This window comes from Triturus cristatus, chromosome 5_1 (genome assembly GCF_964204655.1).
Source record: "Triturus cristatus chromosome 5_1, aTriCri1.1, whole genome shotgun sequence".
Taxonomy (NCBI): Eukaryota; Metazoa; Chordata; class Amphibia; order Caudata; family Salamandridae; genus Triturus; species Triturus cristatus.
Window position 1 is genome coordinate 739,106,034 of NC_140587.1, and position 22,420 is coordinate 739,128,453.

The 22,420-nt window shown below is 42.7% G+C and overlaps 1 protein-coding gene across 2 annotated transcripts in view; it reads left to right on the top strand.

Annotated features, from left to right (window-relative positions):
• CDH2 (cadherin 2) overlaps positions 1 to 22,420 on the top strand; it is a 312,962-nt gene that overhangs the window by 225,269 nt on the left and 65,273 nt on the right. For both annotated transcript variants that reach the window (XM_085605715.1, XM_085605714.1), the window contains exons 3-4: positions 1,484 to 1,710; positions 17,441 to 17,587. In XM_085605715.1, coding sequence (XP_085461841.1) covers positions 1,484 to 1,710; positions 17,441 to 17,587 — 374 coding nt within the window. The remainder of the gene's footprint in view (positions 1 to 1,483; positions 1,711 to 17,440; positions 17,588 to 22,420) is intronic.

Below are 22,420 nucleotides of genomic sequence, written 5' to 3' on the forward strand. Positions count from 1 at the left end.
AAACAAATTATTGCTGCATATATTTACAAAGAAATGTGGATTTAAAAAACGGCTTGCCAAGGCCCCACGTATCGGCTTTGCCAATGTTTATTACCAAGTCACTTATAACCTTACTTTTTTTTAGGTCACGCCTACTAGACAGTACATGCGCTGTCTGTTGCAAAACATATTGTGCGCTCACCAGGAACATACATCAGTTTGTAGCACACCCTTTACTTACCTTTTGTTGGCTTTCCTGTCACTTGCATTTGCCTGCTTCTTGTTCCAGCTGGTTATTTTTGTGTTTGTCCTTTCTAAGGAGAATAGCCTCTTAACCATTTCTTTTGGTTGGCTTGCTCTTATGCTTCCCCTGCTTGCTTTTCAAGCACAATTCTTTTCTCCTGGGTTAAGCACCCCATGGGAGTGTATGTGTTTTCCAGCTTTCTCCTTCATATACTTCTCGCCCTCTGTAATCCATGTTGCTTTCTATCACAAGTGTGCTACTCACCACCCCCTCCATGTTGTGCTTGTGTACTTTCCCCCATAGCTTTCTCACCTATGCACCTCTCCCCCGCCTGTGCCATGTTACTCTGTCATCTATTGTTTCTCCTCTCTTGCGTATCAGGTTTGCACTTCAGCATAACTAAAAGCCATTTGCAAAGCCAATAGGTCCCAAACGTGAGACTTATTGGCTTGGCCAATGCTTGTTTTTCATAGGCCGGTGGTCTCCTCTTCTTTATACCAAGTATGGTAACCGCTGCTCTGCATTCCCGTTCTCTTTTTATCTTTCCTGGCTTTGTCTTTCACCTAAGTATGTAAGTGCTTTATCTGCCTTTTGAATGGTGGTATGATGCAGTCATCTCAGTGGTGCTGACAGTTTGACCTATGAAATCCAGCTTTACGAATGCTTGGCTTCCTCCAGTACTAAAATATGTGCTCCTCTCGCCATCTTTCCTTACCGTTTATACCTAAGCCAACTTGGGTCAATACAAGCATAACGAACACAGAAAGCCAGGCACACACACGATTGCTAGCTACACCGTGAACTGCTAGCCGGCTTTGAATGTTCAGTGTTCGGTTTTTTAAAGAGATCGGTGATTGATTGATGACCCCAATTAAGGCAATATGTTCTAGTGCTTCTCTCCAGGGACAGCAGCGAAGCTTTCAGGGCTGCACTCTGCAGTGCACTTAGGACTTTTCTTTGTACTCAGCACACGAGATGGGCTCGTCGTCTCCTCGTCGCCAGCCATGTTCCACTGAAAAAAATATTCAGAAGCGAAGGCACCAACCACCGGCGTCCCGGCCAACCATTAGAGAGGCTCAGACATTCCTCGCAGACCTCCCTCGCTTATTCCCCAGCGACCCTCCGCTTTTCCAACAAAATACCACGCGGCCCGAAAGCTATTTGAATACCAAATGCGCGCGTTTCGTTGTCACAGACATCACGTTAAGTGCCCCCAGAAGTGCCGTGCACTCATTATTGCTTGTGTTTTTATCTTTACAGTGAAGTTCACAGACTGCAAAGAAAACAGTAGAATACGGTTCGAGACCAGCAGTCCGGCCAACTTTCGCATAGACGGGGATGGCGTGGTGTATGCAGCGAAGACCTTTGACAGCTCCCTGAGACACATGGACTTCCTGGTGTACGCGCAGGACGAGGAAACGCAACAGCAGTGGCACGCGACCATCAAGTTAAGCCAAAAACCGTTGCTCAGACCGGATGTGATGCAGGTAAGAGTTCCTCTGAGACACTGCAGTATGTGACTAAAACGCAAATGATCTCAAACATAGAGGAATCAACTATTTGTCATTTGTGCCTTTTGCTTGTAATTATGAATCTTAATATTTGGAAGGAGTGTGCAATAATAGCAAGGAAAAGAAAATATTTCCCTAATAGCCTGATTACGAGTTTGGCGGACGGGTTACTCCATCACAAACGTGGCACATATCCCGTTCGCCATATAACGAGTTCCATCATATTCCATTGGATGTAATGAAACTTGTAATAGGGCTGATGGGATATTCCTCACGTTTGTGCTGGAGTGACATGTCCTCCAAACTCGCGATCAGGCCCTAAGTGTGCTCCTACAAGGAGATAACTTAACATTAAGGCACAGATGCCTTGGAGGTGGATTTCTAAACATTCCTACCCCAGAGCAGATCGGTCAACAAAACTACATAAAAACGTATAATGTATTAATGATGCCTCCTGACTGATCGTCCTCCCTCAACCAAGCAAGGGACAACCAAACACCCCAGGAGAAAGAAACAAATGCCTTATTTAGAGTTTAGGAGGTGTGGGACATCCGTCAATATGTGGCAGGAGCCCCTTCTGCCCTAGTTAGATGCTAATGATTTCTGTGCACCCTAATTGGGCGGACGGGATGCCTGCCAATCTCTAAATGAGGCCAGAGCCCTTTGGCACGCACTTCAATACTCATGGAGCACACATGACAGCATCTAGCTGACCACTGTCCAGTATGAATCATTACTAAGCAGTGCACTAGCCAGTGCCACCCTAGCCAGCCCTCACCTACCATATTTCATTGCGAGACAATGCAAGTATAACCAAAGGAAGTGTTATCCTCATTGACTTACCAATGACAATACAAGAACCATATTGGGGCCCCCAACTCCGAAGCACTGCGGGAATGATGGTAAAAATGTGCTGTACAAATGCTTGTAAAATAACATAACCAGCTAGAGGAACCCTTAGGAAACCACTCTGCATTTCCACCCCAAATCTCATTGCACTGTAGCGGTCTTCAAAACTTTTGACAAGGTGCAAACAAGACGTCGGGGTATACAAGACTCAGGCGAAGAGGAGTGAAGCCATCTTGACAAAATGTGCTTTTAAAAGATTAAAATGGCCATTTTTGCAATGTTTGAAATGTTCAATATGTTAATATAAGAAACCTACGAGCATCAATTTGTGTCATAAAGTGTTGGACGATATAGGGGCTGTACTTTCAAAGTCCAAAAGACGTTGAACTCCCTTATTTCTTATGTATGTGAAATTTGCTTTGCTGTATTTGTTGTTGAGAAAAATGCAGCACAACAGTTTTGTTTAACTTATTTAAGGTTTCATTCCGTGTTCCCATTTGAAGTGTTTAACTCACTTCCAATGTCAAACATGGCCTATATTATTGTGTGAAATTAAAATGCTTTACTGAACATCAGTCTTTGTATTTCTGGCAGGAAATATCCTCGAGCTTCCCTTATGTAACTAAAGCCCACTGATGTGCGTTGGTTAGTTCAGAAAATGTAACTTTTTATCTAAAAACTGAGAGAAAATATTGTTATGACATTTGGAAGTCCGGCTAAATTATTAGACAAAAGCGGGATCTCAGCATTGAAATATTTGAAGAGCTGTTCTCCAGGAGGTGACTTGCATAAGCAGGAGTTATCAGCAGTAAATGATGTCAAGTTTGCTATTTCTTGGAGCCAAGGAGCTGGGGGCAGGCATTTTTGCCACCAAGAATGCCCCTTATCCGCTGAAACCTGTTACATGGTGTAGTGTGCCATATGTGACACAGTGGACGGCAGGGTAGAAAGGATACCTTTTTCTGTAACACAAGCCAAGAAAATTGCCTCTGATTTCACACTTGAATAGTAACAGGGCGCCATAATTACGCTGCAGTGGCCCCTCCCATCCCTGGGCCGGATGCTACTGTACCCGCTGCAATAATTTCAGCCACGCCTCTGGTAGCGGAAACTGGCGAGTTCCAGTTTGCAGCATTGCAGGTTGACTCAGGCCTGTGACACTCTGGGCATCATCGGCTTATTGAACTATTGCTATGAACTGCTTGGCCTTCGGAAGTTCAGTTCCGAAAATGTGAGTTTCTAACAATCCTTCGTGTCAAGAATGGACCCCCTTGGTCCATGCTCAGTATCGTCTGCTATCATTTAGATTGATGTTTTGACGTAATTCTGTGACTACAGAAGGGATATTCATTAATACATCAGTGTATTCCTACCTAGGGATTCATTATGCCCATTAAATTCTTTTTCTGCTTTTAATGGTATTTTTTTTTAATGTGAGAACAAAGAAGCAGTATCGCACTTCAGGGATCCTCGAAGCCTTTGTAACAGTAGATTAATCTAAAAACCTTTTTTGACACTTGAGGAATTATAATATCTTAGCCATGCAAAATCTAGGAATTTCTTTAGGTGTGTAAAGTCATTTCTTACCTGGTATAAGCCTGCAAGCTGTCTTTTTTCAAATTTTCTGATAACATTCCCGCACTTATCAGGCCGCCCAATAGGGACAGTGGATAAATATTCCTCGGTGAGATGGTATCAAGCTGATTTATTGGACAAGGGCTGCAGATTTACAGTGGTTGCAGGCAGGGATTTCTGGCTGAGCACTGATTTCCTCTTGTTCCTGCACAATCTGATTGAGGAGCGCAAGCAGTTAATGATTTTCATTCTGCATCAAGGGGAGGTGTGCTGCTTCTGTTAGAAACCACCACAAACCAAGATTACCTGGTCTAAGAAGAAAGCGGCAGCATTTCAATTATTTTGCTTCAGAGATTCTGCCAGTAGGCTTGATGGTAGTAATTCTTGCTCTTCTATGAATGTATGCATCTGTATACACAAGTATTTACATAGATGGTGATTTGCAGAAAATCTGCATTAGCATATTTTATGCTAGAAATGCACCTTTTTTGAAATCCGTGTGAGTATATGTCTTTATACAGGCTCAGAGATCTCCAGAATTTACTAGAGTACAAGCGGCTGCTTCACATACATCTTTTCTTCAATTTCATCCTGTTAAGAAAGTGCATGAATACATAATGATTTATAAGTTTTCATATTTCTTAGGTATGCGCTGTGTGATAGTATTGAAGTTTATATTCCATCTTTCACAGCGTAACCTAAATGCTAAGACACAAGGCCTTTTCTCTTGCCATAGCGCCATCCCTCAACATTTGCATACCAAAACAATATAATAATTAATAATAACAATAGTAATGATAATATAATGGTTCCTTAGCTTTGAATATTAGCTTTTAAATCATTTAACTGCTGCTCGGCAAGACACTGCAGTGGCTGTAGTATGGAATATAAAGTATGGAATATTGGAATATCAACTTAATATCAAACTCAAAACATCGAGGACGTGACCAACTGTTCGATCACCTACAGACTAATGCCGATATAATTTCCTTTTCATTTTTAATTTACCTATCCAAGATGACGGATGCTGCTTGGATCAGTAAATACAAAAATGCATTTTTTTAAGCTTGGAAATGCAGAATAAAAAAGGACTGCAGAGTAGGCGGAGCAGCAGTGGAGCTGGTGGGGGAGCATACAGTGATGGATGGGAAAAGCACCATGCATGAGAGAGCAACACAGGCGAGGGAGAAGCATAGGATTAAGAGAACAATGGGAGGCGGTGGAGTGTGGTGAGAGATAAGCAAACAAGAGAGGCTGAGTAGCTCACAAAGGAGAGAGCAACATCAGGCGGGAGAGAGGCTCTTGAGAGAGCAACACAGAGCACCTGGAAGTCTGGGGAGAAGCACTTGAGAGGGAAAAAGAGTAGCATTTAACAGAGACAACAACATGGAGCATAGGGGGACAGGTATGTGGCAGGGAAGAGGCACACGTGTGAGAGCTGGAAAACAAATGCACTTTCATGGAGTGCTAAACCAAAGAGACAAAATTCGTTCCCTAAAAGTGAGTAGTGGGTACAAGTCAGCCAATCAAAATGATGGTAAAGAGGCTATGTTCTAGGGGAGAGAAACACAAGAAGAAGATGGCAAACTATCGAATAAGAAGCAAGCACATGAGAGGGGCAATAAAGCCAACCAGTGGTAAGCAATGGGCGAGCTGTAAGTCCACTGTATGTTCACAATAGATCTTTCGCATTCAGATAGCTTACTGTGTCTCAGATGTGAAACCTAAAAATGTTGATGTGGGGAAGCTCTTTCCACCTTCTTCTTTGTCTGATTGTACTTGTTGACAATTAGGCGTAGGCGACAAAATACTTACTGTCACCTATCCAATGTTCTTTTCTTTATGCCACAAAGACATAGGGAAAACATTGTAAAGCAAAATGAACAACCCTGCCACGATGACAGAACTTTTGAGGTCCTGCCCATACTGGGACTAAAAAATGGATGCCTAGGTCCCTTCTGAGAGATTACCTGTATTTGCGAGTAAGCAGCCTTAGTTTTGTGCCGTACACCTTAGGATAAGGCAATAGCATATTGCCCCTATAGGATAAGGCAAGAGCATATTGCCCCTATGTTCCAAAACATCTGATTGATATTTTCCACTTCGATATCTTGAGAGACCCGGTTGTATGTAGAGATGTCACTGCCAGTTCTGTGGGTCTATCCTGATTCATCAGACCAGAGAAACAAGTGTGATATACGATTACCTTCATTGTATACTTATTTTCTGGGGACCAAACTGGTGTCTGGCTTGCTGAGACTTTCTAAATGTCACTGGGCTCGAATTATTAGCATCTGAAATTAGCAAATCTGATAAAAACCACAGTGTTCTAGATGTTTTTGATGCTTGTATTAATTCTGTAAAAGCTTCCTCAAGGGGGTACCCTTTTAGTTGCCCCTGATCAGATCTTAGTTTGTTTCTCATTGTATTTATGGAGTGTGGGATAGACCCACAGAACATCAGAGGTGTTAAACGGGTTACATTATGAGAAAGAAAGACTTCCACTACTCCTCAGACCCCCTTATTTCCAGTCCTCCCTGTAAGTGATCTCTTTTCTGGGCAGCTTATTTCTGCTCATGTAAATGGGTCCATTCTCTCAAGTCACTTGGTGGAATCCGGACCGTGGCTTGATTTGCTCTCAAGTTCAGATTGTGTGAGCTCTGTATCCAGGAATATTGCATCAGACAACATCTGATGTCACAAGTTGGGATGCAGGCATATAGTCAGTCTCCTGCAGTCATGATGAGCCGCACTGATCCAGTCGCAGGCGAGGGCACGGTTTGGAGGTGAGGGAGGGGGATGGGGGAATAGGAGCGGGGGAAGGGGTGTGATGGGGGGGCAGGGGGGGTGGGGGAGAAGGGCGGGGGAAACAAACCTCAAAGCGGATCATAGACATCCTATGATGATACAAACAACAGTACAGGATGACATAAATTATGTATGCTGACCCATATGTTATCGCTGCCCGGCCTCTGGGATGTGGGCTAACAAGCTGTGTATGAGTGCCTTATGGCACAGAAAAGAAACGGCACTGGTGTCTGCGGTGCAGGGCCACTGTGCATGTACGTTGCCTATCCTGTGATTCTGCAATAAAAACGGTTTTAAAAAAAAAAAAATGATGAGCCGCACTGATGGGATTTAGAGTAGACGGTGCTTGCGTAGACCCACCTAGTTCAGAGCTGTTCCACTTTGTTGATACGTACCGCGATATAATGCAGTCCTTTTGGTTCTTTCCTTTTATTTCCATCGCCAGGTCAAAGTGTCTTCTCTAAGCCTCTGCCTAAGGCGCCTCCCTTGAGTAGGAATGAACCGTATTAGACCCCAATGTGTAGACAAGTGTGTCAGAAAGGGCAAGTGCTTAACTAGTGTTCAGAAAGTAAGCGAGTAATTAAATCTATTGTAGGTTAATTATAGCGATGCAGTTTTAATAGCATCACAATGAGTACGCCCGTCCTTGATTACAAAATATAAAAGGTGTGATTAGTCAAGGGTCATACAACTATAAACCTTATTTCAAACATTAAAATGTGAAATATTTATATTTTTATAAAATGGGTGTTATTTTAAGCAGTAAAATGTAACAGTTGCAGCAATCCTTTTTACACATACAAAATCTTCAAACAATTGTCCCATATCACCATGGTAGACCTACTTAATTAGTGTCCTTTATCTTTTGAGCAAGCAATTCCATAAATGTAACAAAACAACCTAACAAATGCCAATCAAGACAGTATATATAATTCGTTTTAATTGAATTCTTAATGTACTAAAGCAGTGATAAGTAATAGCGCCTCTTTGTCCTAACTGCTGGACAATAACACAAGATGTGAGCCTGAATACTTTTGTCATAATCACAGAGTTAACATTTTTGGGTTGTTTCCTTTCTTTTCCAGGCGTGGCAATATTATTCAATATCAGACAGATTAAAGCGGAGGGGCACATATGCTAATTTAGTGAACCAAACAATATAACTTTCTAAGCTCCTCTGAAGTTCTGATTGCACATATGAATTGTCTACCAATGGACCATGCTTCTCTGGCACAAAGGCAAGTGTATCTGCCTCTTGATTTTGGCCGACAGTGTTAGAGATTTGCTTCTTGAAAAAGGTTTAGAGAGCCACTTTTGCAAGCTTCACACAAATTCAGATTTTCCAGTGCTGAGTGTAAAGAAAGAGCCCAAGGATGTTTTGTTGAAGTAAAAAGGCTCTCACGTGACTCAGCCCAAAATCTCACTTATATAGTATCAGCCTCAGTCCCTCTGGCTTGTGACCAACACCAACGTCAATTTGCCTCCAGTTTGAGTTCTTCAGTTAGTAAGCAGAACTCTAGCCGAATTTGGGATAGGGACATCGAATCCAGAAAAATCAAAAGCGACCTGTAAAATTTACATTGGATCAGATATAGCCATTTCCACTAGAGCCTGGAAAGGCTTTTTGAACGTAAATCAAAGCAGGTAAACAATTTGGCTCTTACTACCTCCACTGTCATATTCTTGACAGTTCTCTGTGGGTTTAGCATAAGAACTGTGACTAATTTTCATTTTATGAAAATTCTCGGTGTAGTTGCTCTTGTCACATAAATCTACATCCAAATTATTGAATGAGTATACTCTAGCAACACCGTGCCGTCTGTGTACTGGATTATAGTAGTTGGGGTGTAGCTTAATTTAGGAGGGCACGCCATTTTTGAGCACACAAAAGTTTCAGTGTCAGACATGTAGAGGTTAAACAACAGTGGTGCACGTACATACCCCTATTTAAAACCGTTTTTAGGTATATATCCTTGTTGAAAGGCTTATTGTACTTCCTAATTTGATTTGTATCCATGTGCCAGTATATAGATCTTGAATGCCTTTTAAGAGGTTTTGTGGGATTCCCCAGGTCATTAATTTTACCCATGATTGATTCCTGTCAATGCTGTCAAACGCTTTCTTAAAATGTATGAAGCGTGCATGTCAGCTGTTTGAATCAATGCACGCAGAGCGATTGATCAGCATTGATAGCGCAATTAGAATGGCAGTATTACCGCTTTCAGGAGGGAAACGCTCCTGAAGCCAGTGAATACATTTGCGGACATGTGCGCAACCTCTCAGATTGCCCAACAATAAAGAGGCATTGAATTTTGCCTCCATGTCTAGTAGAAAAATGAATCCATAATTATCTAAATTGCTGTTACTACCTTAGATGAAGAGTGGAACCATGCCAAGTGTCCGTATTAATATTGAAAAGATAACACTCGTTAAAGATGGAGCACATAGATGTTGTCTAAGTTTAGGTTTCTGATAAATAGATAGCACAGGGAATCCCATTTGGATTCTGCAGAATAAGGATTTCTGCACTTATTTTAGGTAAAACCTGGTTCATTCTAATCCTGCTTTCAAAGTATTTTGCGATAAATTGCTTAGATCCGTCTAGCAATAAACGATCAGTCCCTGAGGAAGGGGGTCCACGGTGCCATGGCCTATATTTACGTATAATTCTGTGGCATAGTGCTCCCCTTTCTCTGCAGAGAATGCATCCATTAAATCCTCAGTTGCGAGGTTATGTTTTTTTTTAACAAAATCCCAGAATTGTCCTAGTTCGACCTCTCTGCGGATCTGATTCAAGATCCTGTTCATAATATTTTCTCTTTGCTTCCCACACTGCTTCCTATGTTCAGCACGAAGTGCTTTAAGAGGATGAGTCTGTTTTCATTGACCTACAGAAATTGCCTTTTGGAATAAAGATGTTTTCTCTTTTTTCCCTTACAGCCAAATTATACTAGACTGATCCCGGTTATTCAAACGTCGTTTTAGTAATATAACTATATCTAGTGAAGAGATTTAAAATGGAATGAAATAGGGTTCCCAGTATTTCCACTTATCAAACTTTTTTGCTCATGCTTGTAAGAGAGATAAATAAATCAGCGGCGATAGTTTGCTCCCATGCCTTTAATCTTTCTTAATCAACCGTAGTCCATTTAAGTTCCTTCAGACAAAAATGGCCTTTGCATACGTGTTAAGCGATCTAACTTTTATTCAGATTTAAAGCTCTGTCACTAGGGCCATATGATCTGACTCAATTCTCTGGGACTGACTAAAATTTACATGCAATTCAAAACTAGAACGGACATGAAAAAGAAGTCTAACACTGCTTTACCATAAACAGAATAATGTGTGTAGACTGTCGGAATATCTTTCATGTCCTGCCGCTAAGGGCTCTATGTCCTATTGAATGCAGGTAATGAAGAAGGTTTCTTCCTAGGAGCTCGCAGCTCTGAACTGGAACTGATGCTTCTGCCATGCTCGACGTGGCATTTTGTGCAGGAATCCAATCCTCTTCTGAGGCTCCTTGTTTAAAATTTAAATAAAAAATCACCTTAGAGCATGATTTGAGAGCCGCTATGGCTATCCATAAGGTCAGAGAATTATGCAATTAATTGTTTAACAATAATTATTTTACCTTTACTGCCTTGCGGTCGCCAGTAGTTAGTTATAGTTAGGACCATGTTTCCATAGGAAAAGTGTTTTTTTACTTGCCTATATCTTTGGCACCATTTGACCAATCTGTACGAGATTTTCGCAAAAAAGTGCGCAGGCGATTCTTGTTGTGCATGGAAAGTTTTAGGGCTACCCGTCAAGTGGGGGCCCACAGAAAGGGGGGTGGAAAATAGTGTTTTCCCCATGCTAACGTCCCTAGAGATTTTAGGCATGGCTACAGCTCAATCCGCTAGGCAGAATTACACCAAGTTTGGCAGAATGGTAGTTCTTGGTCCAAAAAGAACCCTCTTTGTTATTTGGTGTAAATCCGTTCAATAGTTTTTGACTTATCAAAAATATCCAATTGTGTATATATATAGGACACAGATCTTCTGATGATCCGACAGTACCTGTGCTAAAATATGATTGGCTGGCAACAATTCAGCCAGGAAGTGTTGGCAGCCATCTTGGGACTCGGCTTCAGCCGAGCCCCACAAAAAAAAAATGTAAAATGAAAAGGGGGCAGTGTAGGAATACTCTGAGCCCTTAACTCTGGTCATAGGGTCTCAGGGAGACCCTGTCAGTGCAAAAAAGCATTATTTTGAAATTTTGCTGTGGAAATGCGACAGAGCAGCAAATTTCTGGCTCTCATGCTTGTTTTGAATAGATCCCTTTGGTGGGCCAGGTGCCGGGAATATATTTTTTTTTAAAGGAGGGAGGCACATGGGTCCCCCTCCTAAGGTTCATTGAGCCCCGGGGACTACCACCTCCCTGGGGCTTTGTTTCAAATAATAGAGGTGGAGGCATGCAGACTCTCCTCCTAGGCTTCTAAAAAGCCTTACGGACCACTACCTTCCAGGGCTAACGAAACATTGATGGGTGGCTGTGCGGACGCCCTCTAGCCCCGGGGGCCACCACCACCCCATGGCTATATAACACCTAATGGGGGGAGGGCGCAGACCCCTCCAAGGACCACCACCTCCCCAGGGCCAAATATCTTTTTAGACAATAGGAATGGGGCTGCATGGTCCTCCACCCGGGCTACATAGGGCTCCGGGGCCGTGCCTGAAAAGTAAAGGGGGGGGCCTGGGGACCGCCACCCTCCAGGGCCGGCAGCTTCTATGTCCCAGTGTGCCCACTCCCTGGACATAGCTGTTTGCTTTTGCTTGGCTGGAAAGCAAAAGCAAACACTCCGGTTCCAGAGGACGGGAGCTGTCAAAGTGCTCCCGCAGGCTGGAAGTGGAGGTTTCATCTCTTTCCCTGCCGGCAGAGTTGCAGGCAGGGAAAGAGGTGAAACTATTGCTCCTGCATGGAGGGGGCTGCCTTTCCAGCAACTGCCTGCATGCAGCAGCAGTGCCGGCTCCTGCATGGGCTTGAGGCTCCACCCGCAATCCCTATCGTGCACACTGGGTTCCCTGTCGGGGACCAGGACATCCAGACACACATGGCCGGGGATGGGGTCCCCAGGCTGGAATTGACTCAGGAAAGAGAGCTGTGTAGTCCCCCTCCCCCATCGAATAATGGCCGGATCCTGGGGGATGGGGTTTCCAGCGCCTCCCTCCCCTATGCAGAGGACAAAGCATAAAAACTAGCAGAAAAGGGAAAAGGGAGGGCAGAAAAACAGCAGTAAAGTCAAAACGAGGGTAGAAACACGAGCAGAAAAAGTCAATACTTGGAAGGAAAATTAGCAAAAAAAGCAAAACAGAGCAGAAGAGGTCAAAACAGAGAGCACTCAGACACCCACTCACAGACTCACTCAGAGAATCATGAGCCCACTCACACCCACTGATACACCCACTCAAAGACCCACTCATGCACACACTCACAGACCCAATCAGACACTCACACACCCACTCACAGACCCTCTCAGAGACTCAAGCACTCACAGACCCACTCAGAGACCCGCACACCCACTTACTCACTCACTCAGAGACTCACACACCCATTTACGGACCCACTCACAGACTCATGCTTTCACTCACAGACCCACTCAAAGACTCTTTCACCCACTCACAGAATTAGTCAGACTCTCACTCACAGAACTACTCAGACTCACTCACCCACTCACAGACCCACTCATATTCACGCATCCACTCACAGACCTACTGATTCGCACATCCACTCACAGACCCACTCACACCCTCTCATAGACCCACTCAGACACTCACGCACCCACTCACATACTCAGTTAGAGACTCATGAACCCACTCACAGGCCCACTGAGGAACTCATACACCCATTCACAGATCCACTGTGACGCTGATTCATGCACTCACAGACTGATCTACAAACTCACACACCCACTCACAGACCCACTCAGACTCACACACTCACTGACAGACAGACTCAGACACTCACACAACCTCTCAGAGACTCATGCACTCACTCAGACACCCACTTAGACACCACTCACAGACCCATTCAGAGACTCATGCACTTACTCACAGACCCACTCAAAAACTAATGCACCCACTCACAGACTTGTTGAGACAATCATGTACTCACACACTCACTGTCAAACATTAGTGGTTACAGTTAGGAAATAAGTTTTTACAAAACCTTTAAAAATTCCCTTAAACCAAGGGTGACAGGGACGTTATAGTTAGGAAACAACATCAAAGAAAACCTTAGAAATTCACTGAAAACAACAAAAGTTACAGGGATGTTATAGTTAGGAAATAGAATTTTTTTAAATGTAGAATTTCACTGCAAAAATCAAAGGTTCTAGGGACATTATAATTAGGCTTAGATTTCACTTGTACAAAACCAGTAAAATTCCGCAGTTATAGTTATATGAGCTAACTGTAACTTACGCCCACACAATGCACTGCTTATGACCTCACATATTACATCACTCATAACGTGGTTAGTGACATCACTGATGACATCTCTAAAAAAGGGTAAAAAAATGTGCACATGTTGCAGCTAAGCAGGCCACTCGAAATGCGGGCCTTTGACTTTAACCCATCCCATTCACAATGCATAGACCTCCCTGTTTATAACAGCACCATTGGTTTAAATATGTTAAGAATCTTAGGGTGAAGAATACAAGTGGTGCATATGAGATTGAGCCTTAGCATGTATAAAGATTAGGTTACTATGTTGTGTTATAAACATTTGAGTAGTGCTATATCTCAAACTGATCTCCCTTTTGGGCAGATCTGGGAAGGCTATCACACGAATGTGTTTGGGATTTGTTGGTTTTTGCTTGTAAGCTTAACAGAGTATGCTTAGTGCTTAGGTTAGAATTGGTTTGAGTCAATCAGTTTGACAGCAAATTCCGCTCCATCTTGTGAGAGACTTGTGTGTATAGGTTGGGGTGCTGCAGAGCTTTGATGTCTTTTTGTGAATTTTGTGGATAGTTGTCCATTGCTGAGCCATAGTAAAGTGTTCTCTAACAATGCATTAAAGTCCATGTGGGTAATTGAGGTGCAATGTTGAGTGAATTTACTTGATCAGAGTGGTGTTTTGTGTATGTTACTGTAGTAAATGGCAGTACTGTGGGTTTGCAGCATTTTGCCAGCTATAGGACACTGATACCATGTTGTGTACATGAGGGTGTAAGACTTCTGTCTATCATTTACTGTCTGAGGGTGACCATTTAAAGGTGTGTATTGAGCAGTGGTGCTTGATGTTGTGGAGGGTGCTGTTGGAAATCCAATGAAAGCCTAATTGTGGGACAACAACCATATGTTGGGTGCATATGTTTAGGATTGTTTATAGAGTACTAATCGTGAGTGCATGGTGTGTCTTGGGCTTCAGTAAATGTGTATTTTAAAACAAACTGTTTTCTAAGTTAGGGCCAGTTTGCGTGCTAGAGTGATGTTAAGCAGGGATTACCGAAGGGATAAGGATCGTCCAGCAAGAAAAGGCATGGTATGTAAAACATGGTACACCATGACAGTTATGGAATCATTATTGCCTAACTAAAGCAGGCAACAAGATCAACGTGCATAGAGCATAATTCAGAATTGCATAGTTCACAGAATACAGTATTGAATATAGTGGAACATTGAATACATGCAAGATAAATCTGCCATGGTAGTGTATGAGAACCAGATATAATGCTTCCCTTTCCTCAGATTTGTTTCACCGGGTAGGTGATAGGAATTTGTAGTACTTTTTTTTATTTAACAGAGTTTTATAGTTGGCAACATAAGTGCATTTGTGTGGAATATCATGGTGTGGCGAAGGGATAAATGGCTTTGTGGTTTGGGACAAATTGTAAAATACTACTGATACCATTTTGGTCATTGAAATACTGATTATAAGGAAGTGTAGGGAATTTTCTGGTGCGGTGAGTTTAGAGTTAATGTGTGCTGGGCAGCTATCAAGATGATCTCACCCGTCAGTAGTTCGTACCATGCTTCTTTTTGTGCTCCAGGAGGTGAACTAGCTGGCCAACCCATTGTTATTTATTGACCTCTTTACATGGTTAAAGTCCACCTGAAATTACTCAATATCTGTTTAAGGAAACATAAGTGTAAAGGCTTATGGTTGGACGTTCTTTAGCCTTGACGTTAGGCAGATAGATCTGAGAGTCTTGTAAAGGTGGCTAGAAGGGAGTATAGTAGATGTGATTCAGGCTAGAATGTTTGTAAATGTTTACATTTGAACCTGCAGGCTTCAAGCAGCATGTTCAGCAATAATTTGAGGAGTTACTGTTTTGAATGAATCAAAAAAGTGAAGGAATGAAAAGACAAGATCTTACATGGCTGGCTCTGTGTTTCAGACAAGATGTTATGGTATGGGCGCACTGCTTTAAATCATCCATATTTCGCATTTCAAAGAGCATGTACTCTCCCCATGCATTGAGAAGGCAAGGAGCCCTGACAAAAAGGTTCCTAAACAGGTAGTTGATTCTTGCTCTGTCAGTCTTTAGCACCCTGACCTCCCAACCCCCTCCACAGAGGCAAAAGTTAGAACAGGCTTACAAAAATGTGCCCATGTATGCACACCCCCCGCTCACCACTGTGACCCTGATCCTACTACTTTGATTTCATATATCAGGGTTTGTTCCATTCTGATGTTTCTGCCCCCATTTAGAGTAGGAACCTGCACAGTATTTCGAATGTTTCAATGTATTAGCCATATCTTCAGGTTTTTCATTTCATCGAGAAATGATTACATGTCACCCACTAAGCCTTTTTCTAACTTCTAAATTTACGTCATCCAGTTAATGCCACGGCTTCTCGGGTGCATTCGAAGTTTTTGATCCTTTGAGGTGAACTGTAGTGTTACAAATGTTACTTTCGAACAACTGTAGCAGTTGTAGGCTTTCGGCTACCTCATTCACTTGTTACCTCTATCCATAGCTTGGATTGGTTGACGGTTTTTAAACAATTCGACTCTAATATTAGGAATATATGTGATTTGCTGTATTGCCTGCAATCAGTTTGTCTCAAAAAATGTTTTAAGTAACGTGGTATCCTCTTCAGCAGGCAGCTTTGCACCATTATGTTTGTGAAGCAATTGTGTAGCCTGGTAGCTCTAGATTTGCAGGTAAATCATGTTGTGTGTTTCTCAGTTGAGTGCATGAGACAAGCTTCCATGGCCTGACTAGCTCTTTCAGTCCAGTGTTGCCGAAGAGTTCCCAGCTAGGTGTCTTCTTGACCTGAGATTAACAGTACATTAAACTAGAAAGTGTGCCACAACAAGCACTGGTGATATAGAAGTGTGGCTTTAACCTTGAGAGTAGGGCTGCAGTGAGCTTCAAGCCATGAGCCGGGAGGCAAATCCCACTTCCAATTTCATTCAATTGCCTCCATAAGTGGCTTTTTCTATGACTCAAAGTAAAACAAAAAAGCAGGAAACACAAACCACACATTCAGAAATAAGGCTGAAATCCCTAACCACACTGTCAAATAGATGCAAATCACTAACCACATTTCCTTTGCAGTTAAGAGACTAGTCATTAACTGACGACATCTAAATCCACGTTGTGCATGTATGTCTTACACATAGTTTGCAGACTCTGGGAACTGGGTGCCTTGTTTTAAGTATGACGAAACTGAGAAATAATCCCCATTTGTGTGCTGAGGCAGAAGCACTTACTTTGACCATGCTCTGCTTCTCATAGACTTTTACATTTTCTTAGAAAAATTTAATTTTCACTTTAGTGCTATGGATGCCCCGGGTACACGGCTGTTTCCTCACAAACCTCGGGGCTTGGGTGTGGGAATCAGGGAAAACATCGGCTGAAATCAATTGCAGACTGGAAGAAAAGAATCGAAGCGAAATGTTGACAGTCAGCAAAGATTAATGTCCACTGTGCAAAGTGGGTCATCTGCCCCATCCATCATGGCTGACATAGGTTTAAAAATAATTAGAGCATTAATTCTATGGGATTTAATAGGGTCATAAATATTTGAGACATTCCTTACCAGTATGTATTAAACTTCTCCTAGAGCGCAAATTATATTTTAGCGCGCTCCGATCTGAATTTAATGTACAGCGGGGCATTGCCTGAACTGTAGACCCGGCTAATGGGAAGAGGAGGGTTGGGACGTTAAATTCAGCACTGTATTCATTCACACACCGCCAGCCAGTGCAATGCGGCGAGCGACTCGGCAACCAAATGCTTTTTAATTCTATGTATTTGCTCAGCTGATGAGATCCAGAATGGGGGAGTTTGAAATTTTAATAGTTCTATAAAAGGTTAATTGTGTGTCGAATTATTTTTGGAATCCTCCGCGTGCTGTTAAACCTTGTGAAGAAGTGCCACGTAAAATGCAGCATTGCGGCTTCGCTCGCAGTCCTGCGTTGCAGCGGTTGATGGATATTCACACGGCCTTGTTCATTTTTCTCTCATTTTGCATTTGAAAAGGAAAAGCGTCAAATCAGAGAAATCTCCTTTCCGCATCGAGAGCACGCGCGCAGCGGGCACCTGCGGCGGCAGAAGAGAGACTGGGTCATCCCGCCAATCAACGTGCCAGAGAACTCCAGAGGCGCTTTCCCTCAAGAACTAGTGCGGGTGAGCGTTGTCCTTTGTGCATCTAATATATAAACAAGCAAACATTTCTGAATCTTACAGGAAACTCTCTGCTGAAATTCAGTGTGTGAAAATGTCTTTAACATGCTTTCCCTTTTGGAGAAGAGGAGCAAAAAATATAAGGTTGAACAAGACGAAAGTATACGCAGGTGTCTGGTGTGTGTTTCAATTTACACAGTATGTAAATCAACAAATGCTGTCACTTTGGTATAAAAGGGAATTCACAGAAACGTGTATGCAATGGGCGCATCTCCCCATATGTGTTATTGGAAAAACTTTGCAAAGTCAAAAGAAAAGTCCAAAATGTACTTCGTAGCTTTTGCCCTGCCTTGCTCGCTCTGGCCAATTTAGGTAGTTCTTGGCTATGCCTTGTACTCAATCACCCATCCAAGAGCTGGGTGGGCACTACTACAGACTATACCAGCTCTGGATGCTTGGCCGGGCAAGACAAGGTCGTGTCTCAAGACCTGCTGCACCAGAGCCAAGCGAGCGGGCTTCTTGCCATGGCCTCTTGACTCTCAGTGCAGTGTATGCCCACTATCCAAGCCTTTTACCCAGTTCCCCTTCCACCAGAGCCCACTGGGCACACCTGCGCCTAGGGCCACCCGTCTTTCTCTGCACCAGGTCCCATAACACCATAGCCTGCAAGTATCCGCGAGAGCCGTGTTCAGCCAACTCTGCATGGAGGGCACAGCTTTACTTATTAATCACAAAGTTTGGGAGAACCTTGAAATCATTTGATTCTGAGTGCACTGTGTAAAATACATCCAGTGTATATATATTATATTAAACTTTTAAATCTGTTCCACATACTTAAAACATCACTGACTATTCATATGGCATGCATCAAACATGTAATTGTAGCTTGCCTCACTTATGGCAATGCCCTCGGCACTCCTTATTCAATCTTTTTAAGGTTATGAGTTTTGAAACTGAATTTGACCAGGTTGTCAGGCGTGGCCAAGGTTATGAAAGAAAAGAAAAGTATGTACATGTGTTCTAAGCATCTCAACCATACTGCAGATTCGCTGTTGCCACCTACGTAATGTTAAGGGTACATATTTATGAACATTACATAATTTGGTGTGTAGTGCTTGACTTTTGTGAATAGTTTAAAAACATGTACTTTATGGAAATTGACCACACGCCCACAAATCCCCATCCCGCCATTCCCCCCCCCCCCCCCCCCCCCGCCCCCTCGTGTTTCTGCTGCCCGTAATGCAAATATAAATCATCTTTTGGTCTTTGGGTGTTACCTCACAGTCATCAGCTTCTATTTAATTGGCAATATTGTAACAAGAAATTTGCAAGAAAGGGTTCGGTGGCAGTACAGTTTATTGCTTTCATAACATCGACAGACATATTGATGATCGACGTCACCAGACAGTCGCTAGTGGAGGGGCTGCAGGGGCTACTAACGTGTCGTGTTCGAATTCCCCGTCCAATCCCTGGTATTATTTATTCATTTCGGGATGGAGCTGCCCCCCACAGGTGGCTGCCATGGCCCCGATTAGGCCTCCTGCAGACAAATGATGATGCGGTTGTGTCTTTTGGGCCACAATTAACACCGCCCTTTCTGCAAATGAAAATGAATCCTGCGAGCGCTGCTGGCAGGCGCAGACCGATGTAGCCCAGAATCCCCAGCTCACCAGGGGCTCGGATGCAAATTTAAAATCATGTATATTTAACACTGCGGGGCCTATTCTGAGCCAGAACTCTATTCCTTCGGGGTGATAAGTACATTTCGTGATTATTGTTTCAAAGGTGAAACATTCATTCTTGTGAGCAGGGTTAGAAACGAAATTCAGCTACAGTCTGAACCCTGTCACAGGCCATGTGCCTAGGTATGCACATTTTCAATAAGCCGCCTTTCTCTTCAGCTTCAATACTTGCAGTGTTATTTCCAGTAAAACATTATCAGGTGTGCAGATTAATATGCAGTGGCAAGAAACATTCCCGATGGTGACCTTGAAACAACTCACTCACTCCTGTAGCATTTTGTTTAGGGGGTTCACTCCAGGAGCAATGCTGAAGTACTCAAGAAGCCAGGTGAACTCAGAAGAGTGCCTTATCCTTTAATTTGTTGAAAACAGTGCGATCCAGAAAAGGCTCGGAGCAAAATCATGAGCAAAGCAGGCTATTAAGACTGCTTCTCATCCGCAGACTGTCCGGTCCCATATATTTTCAACAGTCAGATTTGTTTCATCCTCTTTAGGATTCCTTATTGTGCCATGTTGTCGGTCGAGATGCGGGACTTAACATTGCACGTGTTTTCGGTGGTACTCATAGACCACTCCACCAGATACCCCTGTTATTGCTTCCTGTTACATAACTATCTTACTCATGTATCATCATTCAACAGAAAATAATTTCTGATCGATTAAAATGTTTAAATTGGTGTCCTGAGAAAATATTTGTCTATTCCTTGAGATCATGGACAGCTCTCCGACGCTTTAAGTCAGTCTGATCCTGCTTCCAAGAAACCTCTCTATGATGACTAATAACAGTTCCTTAGCACTGTGGTTTTTTTCAAGTGGCTTTTGTAGTCAGGTTCCACATAACACAAGTATGGGTTGAGTACCTAGCTTCAAAAAGTACCTGCAGTGTACAGATTTGAAAAATGATTGGAGTTTCGTTGATCATTCTGTTAAAACCTCTTTTCGCACTCACACTCTATATGATCAGAAAGCTGTATTGTCGGATCACTAGGCCGCTTCTCTCTGGTATTTACTTAAGAGTGTTTGGAGTTATTTTAACTTTGCCTTTGTATCTTGGCCCCTATCTCTGAAAAAGCCTGTATGGAAATGAACTTATGCCCGGGAATGTAGCATGAGCACAGAACTTCCACCTTACTTTCTGAAGTTCTTTAGATGAAATGTGATGCCTGGAGCCATAGTCATCCCATTTAGTCGTTTATGCTTATATTGACTTGGCTCTGGGGTTGGTTGCTGAAGATCCCATTTTCATTGGATACTGAAAATGACATACAAGGTCTATTAATTACATCTTTTTTATTGTTAGCATTTGGGAAATGTTCTGATGGTGATAAAGGAAAACATATGGTACTTAGAAAGATAAGAAATAGGATTCTCCTAAAATGTTTTTTATAGAGTCAGGTGTTTCAACCATTCTCCCTCGTAGGGTTGGAAATTCTGTGTACCATTACAGAACACTACTAACTTTCATATATTTCATATAGAATTGAGTTTGCTCTGCAATGAGGGGATATGCTTTAACGTCCACACCCTACTGATTGCACCACATTTCAACAAAATGTTATGTTAATGGAATCCCTATTATATTCTTTTCTTATATCACCAATTTTATTCAGACAACTGTCCTTCTGCTGGGAAAATCGCTTTAGAAGAAATGTTTTGGAAGCAGACACATTGTGCTTGACAAATAAGATGACAATGTCATTCCGTTGTGGTATCATCCATTTTGGCCCCTGGAGCTTCAGTTAAACCTAGAAGCAGATCCCCTGGAATTCTTGGTATGATCTTTGATTGAGCGATACTGCCCTTATCTGCTAAAGGAAATATACGTTGCTGACCCACACACAGAATACTTTTACTCCCTGCATCTACTCCATGAACCACTGGACTGTCTGATTTGCCAATCTTTCTCCACAAAAGCTCTTTGTGACTGAGAAAGGCTCTTAGACTTTGTCTCAGGGAAATATTGGTCTTTCGATGTGTAATTAATAGGAAGCACATCATTGTCTGCTAAAAAAAACAATCTGAAAAAAAACCACATGGAGTGAAACAAGTAATGGATTAAAATGGTGAAAGTTCAAAAACTGACTGATGTATTTATGCCTGCCTCAGCAATCACGATCGTTGGCTTGTCACACTCTCAAAAAATGATCCAACAGTCTTTGCTTAAAAAATGCTTTGCAGTGATGGCCCTGTCAGTGATTGCCTTATTCGCCATAACCTCCACCTCATTAACGAGTTGCCTGTCAATGAACTCTGCAATGATCAAAATATAGTTAGTGAACTCATGTCAAAACAAGACCTCATCAACAAGAGCCTTGTGAATCATCTCCTTGTTACTGACCGGGGCCCTCTTAACATCTGCCTCAGTGAAACAAACAGTATCAACGAGAACCTTTTTCAGTGACAAAAGCGAAATCATTGGCTGCCTTGGGAACCAGAGTCTCAAAAGTGACCAAAACCCCTAAAGTACCACTTTGTTATCAACATTGTTGATTGCTACAGTTTCTTCTCGCTCCGCTTTATGTCAAGTGCTCTCGGTGAGTCCTCTCACTCAGCTAGTAGAAGTCCCACTCCAGTTGTATGATGATATAGTGGCCTCTGAGCGATTTCAGTAAGAGTGGGTCATGCAGCTAGGTATTCACTTCTTCCTGAATGATGACTGGGTAGAGACAGAAAAGGACAAAGCGAAGGAAGAGAATATATATGTTGATAACACTTCAGCAGGTGTCACTGCTCCCATCTCTGTTCCAGACACCACAGCACTGAAATCATCTGGCCGCTCCCTGTTCTCTCCCTGCTCCTTAATTCCATCCAGTCAGAGAAGGAAGCTGCCTTGATACTGTGCAAAAAATATACATTTTCTGGGTACCGCTGCAGTTAAGGGAGGTATTGCGTTTGCTATATTAGGCTGTTTTCCTTGCCCACTGTGGTAGGGCTTAGGTGCTTTCTTGTAGTTGTTCCTGGAAGATCATGAGACAGAGCTTCTTGAATGAAGGATAATTAACTTTGTTATCTTTTGTGGACACTGCCAAAGACATTACATCATCGGGTATCCATCAACTGTCCAATACCACAGTCATCTGGAGACAAGGATGTC